This window comes from Belonocnema kinseyi, chromosome 6 (assembly GCF_010883055.1).
Source record: "Belonocnema kinseyi isolate 2016_QV_RU_SX_M_011 chromosome 6, B_treatae_v1, whole genome shotgun sequence".
NCBI classification, from domain to species: Eukaryota; Metazoa; Arthropoda; class Insecta; order Hymenoptera; family Cynipidae; genus Belonocnema; species Belonocnema kinseyi.
The window spans coordinates 117049560-117063698 of NC_046662.1; the positions used below are offsets into that span (position 1 = coordinate 117049560).

A 14139-nucleotide genomic window follows, 5' to 3' on the forward strand; every position below is an offset into this window, starting at 1 on the left:
CTCTGAATTCAAGGAATTGCCTGGGTTCCCTGAATTCTTTTAATTCCTTGAATACTCTGAATTCCCTTGAATTCCCAGAACTCCGTGAATTCGCTGCATTCGTTAAATTCGTTGAGTACCTTGAATTCCTTGACTTCTCTAATAACTTTAAATTCCCTGATTTACTTGAACTCTCTGAATTCCCTTAATTCCATGAATTCCTTGAATTCGCTAAATTCCTTGCACTTAAGGAATGCCTTAAATTTGCTGAACGCCTTGAGTTCTCTAATTCCCTGGAATTCTTTTAATTCCTTGAATTCTTTAAATTTCTTGAATTCGCTGAATTGCTGGAGTTCATGGAATAACTTAAATTAGCTGATTGCCTCGAATTCTTTGAATCCCTTGGATTTGCTTCAGTCATTAAATTCGCTGAATTCCTTTAATTCTCCGCATTCCTTGAATTCTCTTAAATAATTTAATTCGCTAAATTCCTCGAATTCCCTGAATTCTTTGAAATCCAAAAATTCTCTGAACTCCTTGAATTATTTTAGTTCCTTGAATTCTTCGAATTACATAAATTATCTAAAGTCTTTGCAGTCACGAAATGCCTGAATTATCTGACTAACTTGAAACCTCTGAATCCCTTGAAATCTCTGAATTCCTTAAATTCCTTGAACCTTCTGAATTCTTTGAATACACTGAATTCCTTTAATTTCGTGAATCGTTAAATGCTATAAAATCAATGAATACCATGAATTCTCCGAATTCTTTAGATTCAATTAATTCCTTCAATTTTCTGAACTCCGCGTATCCTCTGAGTACCTTGAATTCTCTGAATTGATTTTTCTTCTTAAATCGATGAATCCTCTGAATTCGTTAAATTCCTTAACTTCTATGAATACCATGAATTTTTCGAGTTCCTTGAATTCTCTAAATTTGTGTTTTTTCTTAATTCCTTAGATTCTCTTAATTCCTTCAATTCTCTGCATTCCCTTGAATGCTCTTCATGCCTTGAATTTGTTGAACACTTTGATTTACTTGAATTGTGTGAAATCTTGGAGTTCCCTGAATTGCAATTCTTTCTATTAACGCAATATGAAAAATTGCGAGACTTTTCATTATAAGGATGCGCCCGCTCGTCGGGCACATGTTTGCTTTAGTTTTTGAAGGTTTCAGCATTAACCTTATCTTTAGTCACCCATTTGCCCACCATGGTAATAACCTTGGGAATCCGCATAATCCAACTATTAATCGAAGAGAAAAGATTTGACAAGTATACTTTAAAATCGGTTGCGTATTTGCGGGACATGCAATGCAAAAGAAGCTTGTGTTGAAAAGTAACAAAAGCTTTATGAAAATCTAATAAACCAACCTAAAAGTTATTGCGACACTAACTTTATGATTTTCAATTTTTAGGGCCTTTTCAACAAACAAATACCAAACTCCAGTTTTTCAATAGATCTTCGGACGCTGTGCGTGCTAAACCGTAAAGTTCTGTTGAAAATTATAGATCGAAAATGTCGATGATTTCTTTATACGCTCATGAATTACAATGTAAGAATCAGTTCGTGAAGAGGTTAGCAAGCAAACTGAAGCAAGAGGTTCGTAGAAGTAGAGATAAATCTAAAGAAGAAAATATTTTTTTACCAAGTTTTACGAAAGGTTTCTATTGCTAATTTTTTTCATAAAAATGACCAATATAACATAGATATTTTTTAATCAAAACACTACGTGCCAAAATCTTCAATTTAGGCCATCTCCGAAGTAAATCATGCTAAACGTAAAGCTTCTAGCTTCCAATGTAACTTTATGGGGCGAATAAAAAACCTCACAGTCGTGATATAAATCCTTTTTATAGTCCAGATAATGAGCGACTAAAATGATATAAAAATGAAACATAATCAAGTCTCATCGGATTCCGCCACAAATATTTCTTTACGGGGCGCACACTGTTACGTGTGTGATTTAGGATGATATAATCGGGTTCGCGAATTATGTTAATGCTCTTCTTGTCTCTTTTCTCTTCCGGCTTTCTCCAGGCGGACTGAGCAACTTGGAATGGTGGTGAGAAGTAAGTGCATAGCCATAATAGGAATGGCGACCACTTATTGGTACTGATCGTTACAGTTCTTTGTGAAAATGGTGTTTTCTGGAAGAAACTCATGAGCTAGTGATACTAAATTGTCCTTATATCAAGGTACCTAAACCATGTTTTGTTTGCTAAAACACACATTATTTCTCGAGTAATAAACAGATCATAGTATAGTGTCTATTAAACATGATTTACTCCCTCTTTTGTTCCTGCTCCAGTGAACTGATCGGTCTTTTTACTGCGTAACTTAAACAAATACAACACCTCATGTTGTTGGCTTAAATAGTTTTTTTATGTGAGGTAAAAAACGAACAGACGCGCTTCTGGCATGAGATTATAAGGATTTCCTACGAAACCTTTAAAATTATTTCAATTCTTCTAAATAATTTGTTATAACATTTAAATTTTTTTTAGGGAAGGATGGCAACAGAAGAAGATTTATTATTAGTTCATTCAAAGGACTACATGGATGTGATAAAAAGTACTGCAGTTTGTGATGTAGCAAACGTATCGGAAATAGCGTCGAAATTTGGTTCAGTTTATTTGCATACTGATAGTTGGTTTAGTGCCAGAGTTGCTGCTGGATCTCTTTTACAAGTTGTTGATAATGTTTTAACCCATAAAAGTCAAAGTGGTATTGCTATAATTAGACCCCCTGGGCATCACGCCGATCAAAACGCTGCAAGTGGATTCTGTCTCTTTAACAATACTGCCATAGCTGCAAAATATGCAATAAAGCATTACTATCTCAAAAGGTAAAAATTATTTATTATCAAGTGGCATATATTTGAAATTGGAATCCGGTAAAGAAAGGAACCATATGAATATAATAAGAATGCTATAAAACATTTAATACACTTTTATCATAACTAAACAGTTAATTTAAGAGTGCCTCTTTTTTACATAACAAGTGATCAGGTAGCGCGCTTCACACTTCGTTGGCTTTAATAATTACTATTATTTGATAATGTATTATATTTTCAATTCTCACTGCTAATCATAATTATACTTTAATGTAATTCATTTACGATAAGTGTAATCGGTGAGTGGAGCTCGCTTCTTTCTGCGATTTTCTTCAAAATATAATCGCTCAACAAAAACTTCTAGAATGCAAATAATTGTATCATGTAAGAAGTTATTACTTCATGATAACAAAGACGGCCTTAATGGACATTGGATAGCATTTAAGAAAGCGGTAATCAAATATTGTACTTTGACAGTTTTATGAACCTTCAACCACCCTCCGAATTAGATGCTGGTAGCTTTCCTAAAATCTAATCATGAACGATATCAAGACTATACAGAAAGAGATAATTTTGAATAAATTGATCACTCTATTTCAGGCAACCCATTTGTGCTGGAGGTGGATTATTCTTATTTAATAAATTTTCAAAGAATAAAAATTATTCCTTGGGTCCGGTTGAACTACATAAATTTAATTCAATTACTAACGTTGATGTGGGAAACAATAAGTTTTATCTTGATGTCGAGGCGATGACCATACCCCCTGGTAATTCTAAAATTGAGAATATTAAGAAGTACCTACAAACATTTGTGATGAATGGAAACTTTTCTGTTGTAATAAGACCTGATAGCGTTAATCACATTAAGAAATTTGTGCAAAATAACGTGAAAACATTTGACACTGGTGTACAGAAAATATCGAAATTTGTCTCCACCTTGTTTCTGCATATTTTCTAAAAGCCACTTGACACTCGTTTACTCTCTAACCGGTCCTACCTGGTTTGTATCTAATTCCTAAAAAGCACTTGACTCTGATGTATGCTCTAGCTGCTCCTTTCCCATTTCTATCCGACAAGCGGAACCAGGAATTAAGTACTAATAATGAACGAAGTTCCTGTCCAAATGGATTCTACCTGAAACGTGGAAAGACATTTGACTCTGCTCTTAGCTCTAAGTGGTCATAACTGAGTTCTATCCGCCAAGCGCAACCGGAAATTAAATATTGGCAAAAACCAAAAATTGACTTCTATAAGTGATTTGACACTCCTGTATGCTCTAACCGGCCCTACCCAGTTTCTGTCTATTTTGAAAAACGTAAATGTCACTGCTGTACGCTCTAACCCCTCCTTCCCGACTTCCATCCGACAAGAAGTACCAGAAATTAAATGTTGTCGAAGACCGATTATCGTTTCTCCTAGTTTCGACCAGATTCCTAAAAGGCATTTGACACTGGCAAACATACACTCTTACCGGTCCTGCCCAGTTCTGCTCCCACAATCAGAACCAGAAATTAAATATTGGCCAAGACCGAACTTTCTTTCTACCTAATTTTTATCCGATTCATAAATTGCATTCGACACTGGTGTACACTCTTACCGGTTTCTATTCGTGAAACAAAACCAGAAAATAAAGATTAACAAAGACCGATGTTTCTTTCTACTAGTTTTCGACTGGATTCCTAAAAGGCATTTGACCCTGGAGTACGCTCTAGCCGGACCTACATAGTTTTTATCCGACACGCGTAACCAGAAATTAAATACTGTGAAAGACCTAATTACATTTCTTCCTGATTTTATCTCGATTCCTGAAAGACATTTCAGACTGCTGTATACTCTAGCCAGTTCCAGATCTTTACAGGTAGAATAAGTAGAATAGGAAATTTATTTCAAACTGCAAGCATTGCTGAAATGTTCGTATTTTGAAATCGTTTTGCATTTAATAACACAGGCACCCGAAAAAAAATGTCATGTCCACCAGACGAGATAAACATGTCTACACGTTCTTGGAGTCGCTGAATCTGATTGCGGGGTTGGTTTGACTCGTTCAGGTCACATTCCGTTCCTAACTTCAAAAAAATGATGAAAGTTGGAACATTCATGAAAACACCCGGAACTAAAGCCTTTATATGTTTTCAGGGTAGCTGAAAACATGCGACCTCGCCGAGTCAAATGACCTTTAAATTTGGAATCAGCGACCCTGAAAACATATAACCGCTTTGCTTTCTGGGTGTTTCCGTAAAAGTTCCAACTTCCATAATTTTTTTAGGTCAGAACGAAATGCGAATTACGGCACTCAGATGCGTGGTCACTGGGTGCAAGAAAATCTCAACGACAGGCCGGCGATACCCTTGCGTGTCTTAAATACACGAAGCGACCCACGGATGACAGCTCTATGCATCCGTCTGGCAAATGCTTTAGCATATTAATGGGACGCGGATATGGCTTTAAGGTTACGAAAAAGTGGTAGTTTCGCTCACCAAAAAGCACCGATCACAAGGAAAATTAGTTTATCCGAATATGTTGGGCACAGTCGTTGCAGCTTCCTTTTAAGATGTTGATACCTACCCTCCTTTTCCTTCTCCTTGGCAGTGATGTTGTTTTCGGTCGGAACCGAGAATTTGATCACGAATATAGTTCTTTTCTCGAAGTCTTGGAGAACGATGTCAGGCATTGAAAGCACAATAGAGACTGCTGTTCGGAAATCGTAGGTCCAAAAAAATGTGCAGTTCTCGTTTTTCACAATCGACTCTATTGCCCTGGATCGTTCAGTAGAACACGGTTGCCGAAAACACGGTGAGAGCCACAAAGCTGCATACAAGCTGTTATGCAAATGCATGATCTTATTCATGGCGGTATCAAGGAATGTAAGCTTGTTTTTCATCCATTGAACCACCCCAAGAGAGTAGAGAATAACCGAGATAATGGATAAAGTCCAAATCTGTCGAAGAAGATGCTTGAATCTGCTTCAGAAAGATTCCTGCACTGATGTTACGTCCTGCAAGCGGCTTTGAGGCACCCCCGGGTATTAAAGGTGTATAATAACCCTTATATCTACAAGCTCAGGGTGATCAGGATGGCCTGCAATCTTACCTTTCTGCAGATTAATCTTAGCACACTTTTCCAATCCAAAGTCCGTACCAATCTCTCTCGTGCAGTTCTTCGCGATATTTAAGGCAAGGTGAAGTTTGCTTGTGCCACAAGCATTGATCTTTAGGCCATCTATATAAAAAACGGAGTGGCCTTATGCTCGCGATGTTCAGTTACGCCGCAGAGGTTTCTAGGTCGATATATTGATGTGTAGAAGTAAACTGCTCTCACCAGAAGTTTTTGATACCATCTGGTCCTGCAGCGGAAAAGTTCTTGGTGCCCCTAAGTGCTTTTTTTACCTCTTCGGCATTGCTTTATGGACATTTCTCCTCAGATGTTATCAGTTTATTACAACATTCTTTGAAGCGGATGGTATTATTAATATTTTCTTTCAACCTAATTGCTTTTGGCATCTTGTATACCGCTTTGCAGAAAGTTCTCCAATTGTGCTTGGGTGGCTTTTTGACAGAAAAAGAAAGATCGCTGTAGGCACGATATTGGTCAGCGAGAAACTGTTGATGCTCCCTGCCTCATCTCTTCTTATTCCATATCCTCCTCCTTGGGTCAGATAACACCTGTATTTTGTCAACAATATGTTGCTTGATTGTCAGCAGCTTTGCCTTGCTCAGCTTGTAATTTCAGATCCTCAGTTCTGGGACGAACTTATCTTTCGAACTCTTTCCGTAAACGTTCTACCAAATATAATTTAGTCAATCACACTTTGAACACGGGACGCATTCTGTCTTGTCCATCGAATCTTCTTGTTTAGTTGATGCAAGCACCTTCTGGTCTTTTGTTCCATTCTCGGTTTTAGACTACCATTTTAATCAACCAAAGCTCTCGCAGCACCATAAACTGAACAATTGATGGTCCCGAGGTATCCATTTCAGCCAGATCTTGTGGCTTAAGAGAAACCTGTGTATTAATGTTCCTTCTTGTCCTGAAATCGCGATCATGTCTCAGAATGTGCCCGCTTTCCACAACTGGTCTTAATGGCGCTTTCTCCTCTTAGCCTGTGACTTATTCATACACCAGTTCCTCTTCTTCGAGAGGTGGACGACTTGATTTCGCAATAATTGATGGGAAACGTGCTGAAGCGTGCGATCTTTTTGAGCTGCATCTACAATTTTTTTGTTGGTTTAGTGGTGTTTCTGTTGTTCCCACGAACAGCCTGGGAAAAAGGTTCGTCTATCCTTCTAGAGCCTTACATGCAAAGATAAGGCCGCATACTCTGAGAGGTCGCCCGGTATTCCAGAGTCACCGTTGAATACGCTGTACCCTGGGTCCATTTAGGTTTTGGCTTTTTTATGATTGTATGTATTTATTTATTTATTTATACAAAAGCAAGGAAATGTTGAAATCAGGAAACGTTTGTTTGGGAAATTTTCTGGTATATCAATAAAGGTTCAGGGAACATTTAAAGATTGAAAAGTGATTTTTATAAGATTAAAAGCCGCTTTAGTTAAAAAATGTTAAAGTCTTCTGCTTTTTCCCTAATGAAAACAGCGAAATCTCTTTACAATTTCTTTTCTGTTTGCCAGATTTAATGTATCTATAAAAAGGAGCGAAAGGAATGCAATATATATGTGCCACTGAATTGAGGGATCTTGCGTTTTGCATCACTTTTATCAAATTTGTTATGATAGTTATCAATTATGTCGCTTGATTGCTCTTCCAAGCATAGGTATGTAACGTCTGCGAAAAATAAAAAATTCTGAACACCCGGAAAAAAGTGTACCCTATCTGATCTACCCTATTCATTTTGCGTGCAGGGCTCTGAATAGCAACTGACGACAAAATACATATAAAGACACCATAATAATTAACCTTTTTCGATTAAATGTTGAAAATAAAATAGTGCCGACAATCGTAACAAAACATCGATCTTTCGACGCGCGTTAACCATACCGTTAAGAAGGTGTGAATCGAATTTAATAAATATGTATACACATATCTTAGACTTTCAACAGTTTTCAATGCGTAATCAATAGCATGTTCGAAATATCCATTTTAATACCTTTTATTGTGAAAGCACTGTGTATAAATTTTAATTAGGAGATGTACGGTTTAAATTAAAGTCAATTTAATTCTGTTTTGTACCGTGAGGCAAACGTGAATATTGGAGACAATTTAATTCTCTACAGCGAGTGATGATTTGGTGCTAACCAATGCCATTAAGTTGCATCCGGAACCTTCGAAAGCTGAAGTCAATTAAATGCATTCTATCGAGAACAAATTTTAAAAGATGAATAGTATTAATTCCGTACACATAATTCAGAAATTGAAGTCAATTTAATTACTTTTTTAAAGTTATTATATGTATAAAACCAATGATATTGAATTATTTTAAAATTCGTTGGCAATTAAATACGTTCTGATGAGTGAAACGTCGGAGGTTTCAATTCCAACTATATATTTATTAAAAATCATGTTGTTTGCAGATTTGTTTAAATCATTCTTAGAATAATTTTCTTTAAATAATTTAATAAAGAAATATGTAGTCAGTGGACATAAAATTATTTTTAATAATAATTATTATTCTCTGAATAACAGAAATTAAAATTATTTAAAAATTTTTTAATTTATCTGCTATATCATCAGAGATTGTACCTTACCGACAGTAGATCAACCCTCCAAACCATGCAGGCAGAAAATCTACACAATATCGATCAAGTTAAGAATCTTCAATAACAGAAAATGCGTAACGTCTTGATAAAACTAGATGGAAAATAATATTTTTTAAATTAAAATTATTTCTTGAAAAAAAAATCCTACTCCATCTTCACTCCATTGGGAATCGAACCACAAAACTTCTGATTTCCGGTCAGGTGCTTTTCAAATTAAGCTATTCGAGGGATCAGAATAAGAACTCTTAATTCAAGAACATAACGCTAATTTTTTAGCTAAGTGTTAATAGTACAAGTAATTATTTAAAAATTTTTTAAATTTATCTGCTATATATTTATAAAAATTTTTTTAAATAATTACTTGTACCATTAACACCTAGCTAAAAAATTAGCGTTATGCTCTTGAATTAAGAGTTCTTATTCTGATCCCTCTAATAGCTTAATTGAAAAAGCACCTGTCCGGAAATCATAAGTTTTGTGGTTCGATTCCCAATGGAGTGAAGATGGAGTAGGATCTTTTTTTCAAGAAATAATTTTAATTTAAGAAATTAAAATGTTATTTTTATGTAAATTATGATTGCAAAAGTCATTCCTAAAATCTCATAAACTTACTCAAATTTTTTCAAAAGTAATAATTTCCAAAAAGAAATTATTTTCAATTTTCTTGGAAACCTCAATAAATTGGGTCGCAACGGTGCAGCCCGCTATTTTGTCTACTGCGCAAACTTCGTGCAATGTTCTCGATGGTTCAGGCAAGGTTATTGGTAACGTATAATATTCAACCTATTATACGTGGTTTTCTAAGCGTATCTTATGACGAATATTACGTCGGTCGGAGATCGGTCCAAATTTGTGCGCCACTGGACAAGCGAACCAGCTAAATAATAACGGGCAACTGCCTTCGGCTTCTCCACGTCGCCCAGTGTATCAAAATATAAGAATCCAACGACCAAATTTGGACCACAACGAATAAACAAAAACCAAAAGTCCTATTGTAATCTGAAAAAAAACAAATAAAATTTTCGTCAAGGAATTTTTTATTTAACAACAAAGTTAAAACTTTTTCTTGCTGTACTTTTCCGCGGTACCATTTCTTCTAAGACTCTCAAATTCATTTAATAAGGGTAATTGATTAACGTAATAACTAACTAAAAATAATTTTCAGCGGGTAAGGGTAACAACAAAAATTGAAAATAATTGTATAAAAAAATTAATTACAAAAGTCATTTTTTCGTGATTCGCAACGATAAGCTAATTTGAACCCATAGCTTTTGTATAGAATATCACAGATAATGATGTGCGTTTACAGTAAACTGAGAATAGCTAATTATTTCCAATTATTTAAATAATTTTTATAAACAAATGCAAATTTTAACCATTTTTTGATGAAAAGGCTTGATTTTTTCAGCGGATTCAACTTAAAATGTTTCGACAAACACTCCTTGCTATCTTATTTCTTATATTGACCAAGAAATGTTAATTTTTTTCACAATTTTTATAAACAAATGCACATCTTAACCATTTCTTCATGAACAATTTTTTTTGAGCAATCAACCCCAATTGTCTTCTCAAAGACAACCTTGCGGTCATATTTTTCATATTAACCAAAAAATGTTACTTTTTTAAAGAATCTTTATAAACAAATTCACATTTGAACCATTCTTTCATGAATAGCATTGATTTTGTTTGAGGAATCAACTTGAAATGTCTTTCCAAAGATACGTTGCGGTCATATTTTTAATAGTGACCAAAAAGTGTTAATTAGTTTAACAAGTTTTATAAAAAAATCTACATTTTGTCTATTCTTTCATGAATAGTATTGATTTTGTTTTGCAGAATGAATTCGAAATTTCTTGCAAAAGACTATTTGCTATCATATTTTTAATAGTGACAGAAACTGATAACAGAGGCACACGAAAAAAGATCTTTTCCAGCAAACGAGCTAAATATATCTATACGTTTTTGGGGTCGCTGAATTCTAATCTGGGTTGGCTTGACTCGATCAGGTCACATATCGTTCCTAACCTCAAAAAAATGATGAAAGTTGGAACATTCGTGGAAAAACCCAGAAAGCAAAGTGGTTTATATTTTCAGTTTTACCTACAAAAAATTAAAGCACTGAAAACTGTTCTCGACATAAATTGTTTGTATTTAGCGTCCGGTACATAGAACTTGTTAGTCATTCTTTGAGCATGGCTATCAGTCTGTAGTATAAAATCCTCCTGCCTTGACAGATACGAAATGTGACCTGACCGAGTCAAACCAACCCCTGATTCGGATTCAGCGATCCCAAAAACGTATAAAAATGTTTATCTCGTCTGGTGGACAAGACCTTTTTTTCGTGTGCCTGTGTAATTATTTAAACAGTTTTGTTAAACAAATGCACATTTTTATCATTTTTCATGAATAGGTTTGATTTTTTCGAAATAAATGATTGTTTCTTTTGAGAAAAAAAGTCCTGGAAACCTGGTTTGGAAAAGCAGAAGAGTGATCTGGCTCCTGAACTCTTTAACTTCTTTTGTTGATTCAATAACCTTTTCTTTGCATTAACGCAATGTAGAAATGCTATTGTTTATCCGAGATTATTAACAATATGAAATACATTATTTAGAAAAAGTTTTGCGTGTTCTAAGAGTTGAAAGACTTAGAACAAAATATGTGTGCCTCATGGCATGGAATTTTAGCTACATATGGTAAGTTGTTAACATGTTTTGATCAAACCCCAAAAATATTGCCGCCAGAAGATGCTTTCTGTCCAGTAAGAATATTACACACCTTTTCATCAATCAAGTCGAGTCAGGTCGAGTCAAGTCGAGTTGAGATCGAATTTTCTAGAAAGCTTGAAACTTTACGAGTACTCGAATGTCTTCGAGAAATCGAAAATTTCGAGTACTCGAATACTTCCGACCTACTAGAATGTTTCGAGCTGCTCGAAATTTTCAAGTTATCAAAACTTTTGAAATTAACAAGAATTTTTTCAAACTCGATACACGAAGGTTTTTTGGATTGCTAAAAGCGATTTTTAGATAAACATTGAAAATTTAAGATTTTTTATCCTAAATGGCAATTAAATTTTGGAAAAATCCAAAATATAAACCTGTTTCCTCGAGGTATAGTCCTAGGGTTTTTAACAGATCTTTTGGTTTCGGCACTCATTGAGTCCGAAAATCATAACATTTTGATACACTTTTTGAAAGTTCGTTAACCGGGTATTTCTAGCCAAAATTAAATAATTTAGAGCATTTTTGATTTTTTGATTAAACCAAAATTAAAAAAGATAGCTTTTCCAAAATTTGAAATAACATTTTTTTTTAAGATTTAGAAATTTTTGTCATAGTTTTCTTTACGCGACAAAATTAATTGAGAATTATCCTTGTGACATTTCCAATTTCGACAGAAATTAAGAAAGTTATATGCTTTTCACCATTTTAACAATTAGAGAAAAAAGAGAGAATTTTTTTCCATATATTAAGAAATGTAAATTCAAATTTCTTCTAGATATAAAATATATTTCGAAACTATTCTTATGAAATTTTTCATTTAGTCCCAAATTCAAAAAGTTAGATCATTTTAAGAACTGAAGTTTGAACAAACGGCATCAAAGCCTGCGATTTATTGTCTCTATCTACTAAATTACAAAAAACAAATGTGTTTTTTTTTGTAATATTTTATTGAAAAACATACCTAATTCTTATATGATGTTCAAATTTGTCTACACCCTTTATTTTTTGAAGACAATTTACTCTATTACCTAATTTTCGAGCACGAAGGGCGATTTTTGCAATGAGAAGGTAATCCCCAAATCCGCAGGTGTTTTGAGAACCTTCTTTAAAAGCAAATGGAAAAAAGGTTAGTTCCAACTTATGAATGTAATTCCTCAGAAACTTAAATCACAGTTGTCGATTAAAGTTACAATATTTGAACGTTTGCAACTGAAATCAGACAGCGTGGTAGAGCACCTCTCGCTGATCGGACTTAAATTGAAATATGTTATTAAGTATCAAAATAAGAGCAAGTTACTTTTTTTATTTCTCTCTAAGGTGAAAGTTACGGAAGATATGGCGGTTTCAAAAAGAATCTCAAAATCTGACGTCGTACAACAATTTTCAAACTACTCGTATTTTCTTTATTGTTCAACATTTTTTATTATGTTTCACTCATTTTACGTGGATTTTAACGCTATTCCTTTGCGCGTTGAGTTTTTTTCAAAAAGTTAAAAATTAAGAAAGTTTTGTATTTGAAGCTTTTTTAGTGGATTTTGTAGAAGTTTTATGTGTAGATTTGGTAGTTTTTGCAGTGGATTTAACCGTTTTTGTCTTCTTTCTTATGTTTCTTTTAACTTCAACTAGTGGAGTTTGTGCTGTTTGGGATACAAATAGTTTAACTTCGTTGTTTTCTTTCGTATGTTTTGAAACGTTCCTTTTTTGAATTCCTGACTGTTCCTTTTTTTGTTCTCATTCTAATAGCAATTTCTAATACCAATTTCTTATTTTAATAGCAATTTCTCATTCTAATAATTCTTTTCCTAAAATTTTCAACTTCTTCTCTAGGCAAGTAAATTAAACTTACTGCAGTCGTGTATTTTTGAACTTCTATTACAAAGTCGGATGCATCTTGTATTGTTCGGGCCGTGCCCGTTCCCGAAAGCAGCTTTTTTTATATAATGTTTAACATTATTCATTTCATGTATTTTGAAAAGATTTTTGAAGTAACTAGCTGCGCCATCGGAAATGTGAGTTTCATCAATTACAATACAGTTAGTTAACTTTTGCATGCTTTCAGTAATTTTTTGAATCGCCAATATAGCATGGGCTGAGTCATGCTTACAATCGTCGCTTATAACAGCAACAATTTTTTTTTAATCGCCTTGTTAGGAAGCAGCAGTAAATACTGAAATTAACTGGCATTTGGCGCGTTCAGTTTTTCAAGTTTAATTCCGATTCGAAGTCGGCAGTTCTAAAGTCTTTCGAATAGACATTCGATGCGTTCAGTTCTTCGATTTGAATTCCGATTCGAACTGACTGATATGTATATATATTTATTTATTTATTTCTCGCTGTACCGGTATCGTGAAGGTTTGTTTCTTTAGGTGTGAAAATACTCTTCTAGGTTTTTCAGATTAAAAGAAAAATTGTTCAGTAGATGAAAGTATCAAAATTATGTAAAAAGTGAGATTTCTTTCTCATTATTATCAATATCAAACTTTTAAATGAGAATGCGTGTTATTTGTGCAGATATAAATATAGAAAAAAGGAAGCTTTTAGTGTAACTAAATAAAATTTCAATATTCAAATTAATTTATTCAACTATTAATATCCTTTAACCGTAAACCTAAACAATGCAAATCTAGCATTCATATTTTTATGAAGTTCCAATATTTTTATGTATCATTTTAATTTTTGGCAGGCAATATTGATGCACTTTTACTTTTTAAAGCATTATTTCTTTTAAAGATATATCAATGTTGTTAATCTTACTTTTAATTTTAATTGAATCTTCATAAGTGAATCAGCTTTTAAGGTTCACAAATAGATTTTTTGAAAAGTTGAAGTGTTTTAAAAATGAAGAAAATGTCGTCTACCCCAGCTATGAAGCCTGTGGGGGGGGGGGG

The 14139-nt window shown here is 34.0% G+C and overlaps 1 protein-coding gene across 15 annotated transcripts in view; it reads left to right on the top strand.

Moving 5' to 3' along the window:
* LOC117174093 (histone deacetylase 6) overlaps positions 1 to 14139 on the top strand; it is a 788923-nt gene that overhangs the window by 498824 nt on the left and 275960 nt on the right. For all 15 annotated transcript variants that reach the window (XM_033362808.1, XM_033362803.1, XM_033362813.1 and 12 more), the window contains one exon: positions 2486 to 2826. In XM_033362808.1, the coding sequence (XP_033218699.1) occupies positions 2486 to 2826 (341 nt within the window). The remainder of the gene's footprint in view (positions 1 to 2485; positions 2827 to 14139) is intronic.